General features: G+C 36.8%; 1 protein-coding gene across 1 annotated transcript; it reads left to right on the plus strand.

Annotated features, from left to right (window-relative positions):
* Positions 1-6: 6 nt before the first annotated feature.
* Positions 7-10,901, plus strand: LOC113229434 (phenoloxidase-activating factor 2-like; the record flags this gene model as incomplete). The annotated part of the gene is made up of 6 exons (XM_026463020.1): positions 7-27; positions 1,618-1,769; positions 4,495-4,654; positions 5,792-5,922; positions 9,007-9,116; positions 10,714-10,901. Coding segments are annotated over 6 exons (762 nt in total), but the record flags the coding sequence as incomplete, so codon positions are not given.
* Between the last annotated feature and the right edge of the window lie 879 nt (positions 10,902-11,780).

The following is an 11,780-nucleotide window of genomic DNA, read 5'->3' on the forward strand; positions in this document are numbered from 1 at the left end:
CCCCCCTCTTCGCTTCCTTTAGAAAACGTAAGTGAATTAGCTATTATTACATTATTGAAGAATTAAGGCTAGATTTAGATTAATTTATTATCTTGTAAAATTTACATTATTATATTATACAATATATTGTATTACAAGAATCGTTACACATAGAAATAAATGTTACATTTCAAAAAATTACAAATATTCAGTACAAGCTTTGTACTATGTAATTTTAACATAGCTAATGTAGTTATGTAAAATAATGAAGGGACATATTAAAAATATAATAATAATTGGACGTAATTAAACAAAAAGAATCCAATACACATCCAGTCACTTCTGAGATATGTCAGTTTGAAGCATTGACTTTTGAAGTTTAAAAGTGTGTCTCACTCTAGTTTTATTTTCAAAACTCCAAGTCAAAGTCAAAGGTCATTCATTCCATAGGCAAAATAAATTTACACTTGAAAACGTCACATTTACATTACATTACATTAAGCTACTGCTTATTCACTACGCTGACTTCCCCGAGAAGAACGAGCAAGAAACTCTAGGGATTGTTCTTTTCGAATAAACTTAAATGCTGTGGAATAATACACTTTGAATCACATTTGTGTGGATTCTGGAGCAGTGTCGTCTTTCCATACATCTTTATCCAACATGTAGTCTTCAATTTTGTAATATGACTTTTCAATCAAAATATTTCTTTAATGTAGTTTTTAAACTTAGGTAATGATAATCTTAATATATGCTCCGGAATCTTATTGTAAAAACGTATACAGTTCCCCATAAAAGAGTTGTTTACCTTGGTTTAACGAAATCGTGGTACCATAAGTTTGGACTTAGCTCTAAGGTTAATATTGTGGATATCTTCTTTCTTATTGAAATGATGTATATTTTTACGGGCATATAAAATATTTGAGTAAATGTACTGTGATGTCACCACAGTCATAATACCCGTCTCCTTAAACTTTTCCCTGAGAGAATCCCGAGAGCCTCGACGGAACAAAGAACGAATCGCTCGTTTTTGCAATACAAATATGGTTTGAATATCTGCCGCTTTACCCCACATGAGAATCGCGAAGGACATTTTACTATGGAAGTAGGAAGAAGAATTAACATTTTTCTGTTATGTATTTGTTTGTATTATAGAATAAATTAATCGTTTTTGTTAAAACCAAGGGACCACAACAAATCAAATCGACAATGTGAAAGTGTAATCATTCACTAATCAATCAATAACGGCGATACGCGCTGTAAACCGATCGCGACATGTTTACGACAGTGGGTCGGTTACCTATCACAAACTCGAATTTCTTTTTCCGAAACAACGTTTGTTCGAATTTTCATTACCCCGAAAACCGAATTATAACGCAACCGTTGTTCTTTTAGGATATGTTGGATATTTATCGCAAAGACACGATTAGGTTCGGTTCGGTTAGGTTAAATTAAGTTTAAAAAAAAATTCATTAATGAAAATTCGAGCTAACGTTATTTCTGGAAAATATAATTACGGTCTTCTGATAGGTAACCCAGTGGGTCAGATATCCAGCCTAGGTGCTCGCCGGATATCCGGTATCCGGCCAAATCAGTATCCGTTTCATTTCTAATAATTCAAAACCATTTTTTTTACAGATTACAATAAGACCAACGAATTCGCCAGTAGAGCTTATAGACAAAGATGGGGAGGCGTGCAAATGTGTTCCTTATTACCTATGCAATAAAGAGAATATTGCTGTCGACGCCAACAATGTGTCCGTAACGGGTTGGGGGACTTTGGATATCAGGTTAGTTTAACATTTAAAAAAAATACCAAGTGACGTGACGAACAAGACGTGCGTCTGGCGGAAAGCGACACGCCTGTCGATAGCAGTTGTAGGGCACTTTTGGGTGCTTTAAATTACAAAGTTCCGAAAGGTACTGCCACTGAGATAGCTAACAAGTCCCATGTGCCTGTAATTTCACCAGCACCCTTGTTCTTCAAAACCGGAACGCAGTAATGCTCATATTACTGCTTGGCGGCAGAAGATAGATAGATAAATCTTTATTGACTCGCTTCACACACACACACACACACACACACACACACACACACATACAATAATGTAATACAGTAAATGGATTGAAAGAGAAACACAGAAATTAAAGAAAATTAAATAACAACAAACAACAAAAGATAAATTAAACAAAAAAAAACAGAAACATAATTTGCTAACCTAATTATCAACAAAAATAGGTAAGGTAAAAATAGGTAAAGTACTGCCCAGTACTTCCCAGGGAGAACTCGTTCACAAGGAGCTTTACTGCTGCCATCGAGTATATAACCAGAAATAGAGATGAAATGTCATTTAATTTGTTTGAAAACTATTCTGCCATATCACTATTTCTGCCATATTACTATGACAACTGCGCTCAGATTGGCCAGCCCAAATTCGAAACAATTGCCGAATTGTCGTCAATTGTTTCACTCCAAATCGACCAGTTTAACTTGAACTTTGCCTGTTTTCTTTGTCCAATTGTTGCTTGTGTCTAATTTTATTTACTTAGTGCCTAATTAATTGGCTTCTGTTATTTGATGTGTATGTTTGGTATTACGCTTTTTAAATTACTTATTAATTATTCAAATTGATTACTTACTTCGTCCAATTGTTGCTTAACTATTATAACGGGAATAACAGCGAGGGCTTATGTAATTAGCATAGTTCTCAGAGGCTGAGTCATGGACCCTTTTGACATGCTTTTTTTTATGCTTCTAATTTATTTTTATGAATTTCTTTGTTATTTTGTTTCAAATTTGTGTTTCAAAATAAAGCCTGTTTTATTTTATTTTGAAAGTCATGTAACAAAAGTTGTTTTTAATATTACATTACAAAGGTTTTTAGTATTTTTTTCAAATAACCCTGTTTAATAGAGACACTCTTAGACCGGACGCTTTCTATTGACTTGGAAGTACATATAATAGCTAGTTCATGTGCTACTACACTTTAATTTGGTTACGTGCGGGATGCACCTATGACTGGTTTCAATCAAACAACGATTATATATACTGTGAAGATCTAGAGGCCGCTTTTGTCTGGTAAGGTTGGCTGCTGGCTTTTCTTCGGGTTTTTCTATGTGTTTCGAGCTTAGGCTGTTCTTGGACTGTATATCTATTGGCGCCAGTGCGCCTTTTATAGGTGAGCATGCAAAACGCACAAAAGTTTTCCACAGAAGATGCCTCACTCCCTTCGTACTATTTATTCATTTATCACCTATTAATTTATTACAAATGCTTTTCTAATATATATTACTTATTGCTAATTTGTACATAATGTCTTAAAAACTACATGAGTGGCACCTTACGGCCCTAATTGTGCGCCCGCAGGCGATTTGTGCCGGGCGACCTACTTATACTACCCTGCCCCCCGCTTCATGTGTATAAGTAGTCGTCCTAGCTGCGTATACGCTCATCTGCGCGCGAGTCGGACCAAACAGGCATATTCTCTATTTTACTCACTATTTCAACTGAATACCTGTTTGATCCTTATTAGAATAAAACGAGACACGTATACAAACTTTATTTCTACCACTTTAGACTATTACTACAAATTAGCGTAATACTTTGTACAACAAATAAACCTTAAACTATTTACACAAATATAACGCAGCACTTTATACAAATGAACAGACTTAATACTACTCGTTGAGTGCAGCCGTACCGAACAGATTATATACATATGTAACTTGCTTGGTATATGTTAAGTAGTAAGCCAAAACAATACAACAATAAAGAACACAATTCTGAATTCGGGTGCGTTTATTCGACAAGAATTTAATCACGCTCGCGCTGCGTGGCCGCCGGGCATCGACCGCATGCATCTAACTAATGGCAGTTAGATGCATACCATAAGGCAAAATAAGCTCTATGTATTTCGTTTTTACGTTTTAAATTAAATGAGCCTCTCGGGCGAGACTGGCTTGGCTTTGGTCTACGCGGCAACAACATTTAAATTCCATTCCGAGGAACTTAAATGTTGTTGCCTAGTAAATAGAGTCCAGATTCGCCATTAATGTTTAACTGCCTCGGTGGCCGAACGGTTACCATGCCGGACTGCCACGCAGAGGTCCCAGGTTCGATTCCTGGGCCGAGAGAAATAGTTGTATCGCCTACAATTATTTCTCTCGTGAGTTTGGGTGTAATTTGTGGTTGTCTATGTGTGTGTCCATGGCATCCGCGATACAGGGTTTCCCTAGTGCGGGGCTATGTTGAGTGTGTGAGTCTGTGCGTTATGTATGTGAAAACGCGGTAAATAGGCGGTCGCCTTGACGCGGCCGCGTGAAATCTTTCGCGTCGTATAACTGGGCGCTTCAAAATTATTATAGATGATTAATCTTATTACTATATAGATATGGAAATTGTATTCGGGTCTTCGGATGCATTCAGTTACCCGAAAGTTTTTTTTTTATAATAAATATCTAGTAACGTAAGTAGTTTGTACTGTTCAAGGGTTTAAAGGAGTTCGTCCTTTTCAGATTCAAAGAAGACGAATGTCAAGAAAGTGCCGAGGTGTGCTGCAAGCTTCCTGATCTGAGGACAGAAGATCAGGTTGTGACGCCGGCTCCATTGCCCACAAACCGAGGGTGTGGCTATAGGAACCCCAAGGGATTGGATTTTACTATTAAGGGCGGTACTGTAAGTTAATTTTTAACATGAATATCAGTGCCTCCAGTGAAAAACGGAATAAGACGAGTTATGCCCTTTTGTTTTTATTGCACGGCATTGGCTTCAGCGTGCCCGATTTCATAACATATCAAAAGCACATCTCTCTAGCAATCTCGTAACGTCGTTTTTTTATTGCACAAAGAGCACAGCTCATGTTTTCTAAAGGCATAATTTTAGTTATCGAGCATTTTTATGAGTCTAACGGTACAAGTGTTCTCAACTCAAAAAATATAAGGAAGTTTAACGAGTAACTACAGATATATTTTTACATAAAGACACTTTTCTTATTGTTTTTTAATGACGGGGAAGAAAATTAGGATTAAAAGCGACTATTGCCTTATTCCACAGTGTACATAAAGGTACAATCAACCATTCCGTTTGTTCCACTGAACATGATTGGTCATACCGGCGACTATACCGTGTTGCTATTGGTTAATAAATCGGAACAGACGATTTGTCGTTTTATTCCTTTAACGATTTTAAGTCTTCTATCAATGTGGTTAGTATAATAAGTATTGTTATAACCATAGAACTGTCGCAGTTAAGGGAATAAGTAGAATTATGTGTTAAAGATTGTTTACAAAAGTTGTGTTATTACCGTTAAGCACACATATACACGGACGCAACTCGAAAAAAATTTAAAAAAATATGACTGAATGTCTAACCAATGCCCATTAAATGAAAGGTTAGATGTATACCTAAAGCCAGAAATCATAAAATGTATTAATAATAAATGCGAACAACCAATAATCAATAAAAGTATGGTTTTTTGCCTCTCCTGAAAAAGTGTCGATTTTGAGTTATTCCCTTTTTCAATTTAGGCACTGATATATTTGTAAATATAACATTCTGGTTGTATTTTGTTATGGACATCGAGCGATGAATTAGCCTTCGCTCACATGACATTGTTCTGCACGTTTTTCCTGTAACGCATTCGATTATAAACGGATAGACAGCGGGGATAGATGTATTTTCATGCGTTTAAAAGACACAGCAATCTTCCTGAGAACACGTCTGTGATGGACCCACGCTTTGTTGCACTTTTATATTGATAACTGCTGGACTAAAATTTGAATTACTCTCATCTTTTTTCTTTATATTTTCTAGGGTGGAGAAGCAGAATTTGGCGAGTTTCCATGGGTGGTCGCAATCACAGACGCTTTCAACGACAGTTACGCCGGCGTTGGCGTGCTCTTACACCCCCAGGTCGTTATGACCGGCGCGCACATTGCCTACAAGTGAGTAAATGTCTATTAACGTCAGTGTGTAATATGGGGTAAATACGTACTATGGCATATGTGTATTATTACTAGAGATGAGAATAGACAGAGCATATTTACCTAAATTTTAAGTAATAATAATAATAATCTTTATTTTACTCTTAGAAGGGTACAAAGTTTTATAATGTAATTTACATGAAAATGATTAAATAATAGAGTACCTTTGCAAGAGACTGGAGTCTATACTAGGAACTAACCTGTGTGACAGATCTCCAGGCTCTCACCCAACTTGATAAAACCGTGTTTGAAAAAGCAGTTGCAATGTAAATAAATTACAAACATCAATTTTTACAATCATTGTAAGCTATTGCAGAAAATGATAATATAATAATACTAACAAAATGATGATAATTTAGTGACGTAAGTACAACCAGTAAAATGATGAAATGCACAATACACTAATAAAAACAACGAATAGGGAAGAATTCTTGCTCATTCTTCTCAGGGGACTTTGCCTTACGAATGAGCAGTAGTGAAAGAGTTCATCCAGGGAAGTACTGCTACCTTACCTATTTTTGGGGCCAAGCGGTAATGCCAGCATTACAGTGTTCTGGCTTTGAAGTGTAAGGGTGCTGGTTAAATTACCGGCACATGGGACTTGTCAACTTACGCCTCAGGATGATGGGCGCAGTGGTAGTGCCCCTCAGATCTTTGCGATATAAAAGCTCTGAGTGGCTCTGTAACTGTTATGGACAGGCGTGAAGCTTACCATCAGGCTCTAGATATAAGCGCCGATAATAGACCAACGGCGGCGCGAGCGCGACCGTGAAACGAATTTGTATAATGGTATTTGTTTTTACAAATACCGTTATTCAAAAACTTTTTGAAAGTGAAAATAAAATAACTTACTTTTTAAAATAATAAAATTTTTATCACTTCAATAAGGCGCTCCGATTGTACACACGCGCACTCTTCCGTATTGTGTATGCGTTGTGAAAATGGCGACGCCAGACATTGACAAATTAATGTTTTAAACAAAACATCTTCGAATACAAAGTCACGTTTTCCTTACAAATGTCAATTTGAACAACACAAGCGCCTAATTGAAGTGAAACGAACGGTGCACCGGTAGCATTCGTCGGCGGCGGCGGCGGCGCGGGGGGAAATTTGAAATTTGCTTAGACGATATAAAACAATAAAGGAAACGAGCTGCCCTATCTTTGTAATAAACGTACCTACCTAAACCAAAAATGTCCACCACAAATGGCGGATTTAGTGTTGTACTATAATCATACATAAGACAATATCGACATGCAAATGTATAAGCTTGAATGTTGAAACTGTTTTTTATGTTTACAAATTTATATAGTTTACTGTAATCAAAGCATGATTAATACTAAGCTATTATTACTAGGCAAGTAATGAGCCATTTTAATCAAAATTAAATATAAAGTTATTTACTTATAAATGTAACGATGGTTTTGCATTATTGTGTAATCTAGTTACATTCAAAGTTCTATTAAAATTTGACTTCAAAATGGCTCCATTTTGAAGTCAAAGAACAAACGAAGATGGTATTTGATCCAATGTTTATGTTCAGCAGTCCTATAATTTCCAATTATTCTTTCTTTCTTTTTTCATTTGTAGGTAAACTTTAAAAATAAATAATAATGAATTAATAAAAACCTCTCGTAGTGAATTGTTTTAGAACAACACTATCTCAAAATAATCGTTATCAACAATCATCAAAATATACTAAGAAACAGGCAATCTAATATAATAATCTAAAGTAACCAAAGCAAAATTCGGCAAGACTTATGAATAAACTACTTAAATGAGTCTAATTACATGAGATATTTGGGCTATTGTGTGATTTATATGCAGAAAAATAACACATGCCAGTGTAATGTAACATGCAGTTGATTTCCGCTTTTCTTTTGCCGCACCCCTTAGTGCGACAATACACGTCCGTTTTTTCCATCCGATAGTCTGATCTGTCTACCGGAAGGCGCTCGTACCATATAATTGTAAGAATACTCAACGATGTTGAAAAAAATATCAATATCGTTCATAAACAAACAAATAAATTGTGTTTTTATCAGTGATCATCAATCTAACAAAAATATGATAAAATTCTAGAATGCGAGGGATGTTCCCCACATAGCGTAATCCAAACAAAATCCCCAAATGAGTTGTTGAGTTGGAATTCCCTGTATTTGGTGAGTTCCTCATAAATTGGCAACACTGCAGTTAGTTCAGAAAAAGTCTGACGTAAGAATCGAACGCCTATCGGACGTGTATTGCGTGAATCCGATCTGATAGTCGGATCCGACCATCAGACACGAAATCGGACGTGTATTAACGCACTTAATGCTGCAGCGACGTATTTTTATCAATACTTAATTGTTCTCACTGTCAATTTTTTTGTCCATTTCATTACAATTCATGCGAATAATTCACTAAAACTTTTGGCCAAACATTGGTTTTGACATTTAATATACTTCCCTTTGACAACCGGAAACGGTTATCAAAGGGTACTACAAAAATGGCAAAATGTGGACAGTTGGCATTTAAGATGACGTTACGTATTTTCGATTCCCGTGTTTGACATAAATCAATGTAGTGCTATCTCTTTTGGCTTACGACGGCACCCAGTAGTTAAACAAAGACAATAAAATGTTTATGTTTTCAACGCCCAAATGTATCATATACATATAACGTCTATAATAATATAATAATAACGCATACTCTCAACATAGGTTTCCCTAGTGCGGGCACTAGGGAAACCCTGTGTCACGGGTGCCATGGACACACACTTAGACAACCACAAATTACACCCAAACTCACGAGAGAAATAATTGTAGGCCATACAACTATTTCTCCCGGCCCGGGAATCGAACCTGGGACCTCTCCGTGGCAGTCCGGCATGGTAACCGTTCGGCCATGGAGGCAGTCTGATTTATATATGTCAATATAACATGTCCAAGAAATTTGAATTGGTTGACGGATTTGACATGTAGCCAGAAGTCCCTATTGGCATCACAAGTCCAAGGTCAAATAGAAACATCTATGCTTTTATTTACTTACAGCTTTTCTTTGCAGATATATACCAGGAGGAATCAAAGCTCGTGCAGGGGAATGGGACACCCAGACTGTGAAAGAAAGACTGAAGTATCAAGAAAGACTTGTACAGGATATCTACCTTCATAACGGTAAAGGGTTCTAGTACCACCATTGACTTACAATTATATGGACGTCGGGTCCGCGCTAAAAAGTGTCCGAACTTATAGGGCGTTAAAATCGTATACAGAGCGTCATTCACGCTTTAGTCTTCGTTAGTTCGACTGACAGCGAAGCAAGCAAAATTAGACAGTACACGATGACATTACAATTTAAATTCAACGTTTTAGCTTTTTCATATTCCTTTACATGTCACTACGTTTAAATAGGTTGACTTGGGACATTTTTTCGTGGTTTTTGTATTAGACCCATCGTCCATTTATTTGTAAGTCAATGAGTGCCACTGATGTTATGTTTTACATTTCAATTTATTTATTTATTTTATCTTTAATTCAGACAACGGGGTCCATAAATTGGTTAGTAACAGTTTTTTTAGTATCTACGTTAGTAAAAAAAAAAACATGAACAGAAATAATACTAAATACTAGTATTTAATGGTGTTTGTCTGCAAATGATTTTTCTTACAAAGACCTTTTGCTAACAAGCACCTAAAGGAAATGGCGCATAATGGGGGAATCATATCTCCCTACCATACTCATCAGGATGGAGTTGGCACTGGCCCGCAGTCTGCAATAAGCGAAGCCGTCTTTCTGCGCGTCATAGCGTATTAATACTCATCGGTATGCGCCTCCGCAAACATTCCATTTGCGCTGCAGAAGCGAGGCAGCGTCATCAACATCCTGAAGCCGTTACTATATTGGACGCTAAAGGCGCTAATGGCCTTCTGCGTAAAGTTGGACCAGGTTGCATGGCTAGTCTACTTGACAATAGGCCTTGAAAAGCGTGATTGTAGCCTGTCTACCGACCCGCGAGACTTCACGGGCGTCTCAGGCGGACTCGGATTTGGGTATGGATTTGCCTGGGTTTGTGGTTAGTTGCAGGGACGGTAACGTTCGTCTGCCCCGTGGCGTGTGGCCGGGGCTTTGAATTTAATTCGAGATCAAAAATGTAAACAACAACTCGCTGCTTTTTCTCTTAATAATATTGTTAAACAGATGCACTCAGAATGAGCTACATTTTATTGTGAAAAAGACCACGAGCTATTGTTTAAAGTAATGTTTGTCTAGTTTGCATTTTAGATAATTAGCACTTGCTATTTTTAAGCCATCTTTCTGATGATTTAGGTCATTTTAAGATTGTCCACTACTCTGTACTAAAACTAATCTAGGAGTCATCATATAGATTTTTAACCGATTTGAAATAAAGGAGGAGGTTTTCAATTCGACTGTATGTTTTCTCTTGTGTATGTATGTTACGCGATAACTGTGAACCGATTTTGATGAGTCTTTTTTGTTGGAAAGAGGGTACCTGAGCAGTGGTCCAATTTAAATTTGAATAAAATATTCATCTAAGGGTAGCAAACTAGGCAATGAAACCAATTTCAAAAATACTTGGCTGAGTATTGAAATTTTCTAAAATATTTATTGAAATTGCATTTGAATTATAGAATTGTGTGTTTTATGCCTTGACACGCAAGCTGAGACAAGGTGCAGGACTTGTTCGTCGTTACTTAGTATTATATAAAAAAAGAAAGAAATAAAAACGTAGTTAAATAATTTATTGTTTCAGATTTCAAACGTAAAAGTTTGAAGAATGACTACGCGCTACTACTTCTTCAGGAACCAGTAGAGCTAGGACCCCACATCAACGTCATATGCATGCCGGAGCAGGATGAAGATTTCTCGAGCTATAAAGGATGTATTGCCAATGGATGGGGAAAGGACCATTTCGGTATGTTTTCGAAGTATAGTTGCTGGGTGAAACGTTTATTATATTATTCGATTTCAAGGCACCTTAAGTTTTTCATAGGGAGGCATCGAGTATATAACCAGAAATAGAGAAGAAATAAGGGCAGTCCATCCCTGGCAACTCATCAGGCCTTGGGCCTTATATCACGTTTAAATATCAACTTTCGTTTGCACTGAAATCACATATTAGAAAACTGAAATAGTACAGCGCCAACAACTGACCTGTGTTTACGTCTCCGTATATTCCAAAAATATTCTGTATTTATTGTAATAAAGATAATATCTCTAAAAGGGACTGTATCATTCGGTGTTGTGGGAAAAACAGCAAAACGTAATTAAATACAAAACAAATGAAATCTCATTTCATCGGTAATTAATAAAAAGTAATTTTTCAATATCTCAAGTTAAATTGGTCGATTTGAAGTGAAACAATTGACGACACCCGCCAATTATTTCGAATTCGGGCTAGCCAATCGGAGCGCAGTTGTCACCGTAATGATTTGGCAGAATAGTTTTCAAATCAATTAAATGACACTTCGGGTCTATTTCCGGTTATGTACTCGATGGAGGTGTAATAAAAGTTGGCAATTGGAGTCCCTGATTTGTGCCACTTATTTATGTTTGGGACGCAACCTGTGTGGACACTGTAGCTCCGTCCCATGTCCTTGCAAGCGTGTGTGGCTCAGGCTCTGAGGCCAGAGCGACCGAGAAAAGCAACATTGCTGAGGTTTGTGCCTTTTGCGGTAGAAACGCTGGGTCCCTGGGGGCCACAGGCGAAACTTTTCATTTGTTGTCATTATTGAATATACGTCGTATGTTATTTCTATGTAATAAACGCTATGATGTTTGTAATTAGCATTTTAATGAGTTAAATTATAATTACAATAT

Source organism: Hyposmocoma kahamanoa, unplaced genomic scaffold (assembly GCF_003589595.1).
Source record: "Hyposmocoma kahamanoa isolate Upper Pololo Valley unplaced genomic scaffold, ASM358959v1 100147, whole genome shotgun sequence".
In the NCBI taxonomy this organism is placed as follows: Eukaryota; Metazoa; Arthropoda; class Insecta; order Lepidoptera; family Cosmopterigidae; genus Hyposmocoma; species Hyposmocoma kahamanoa.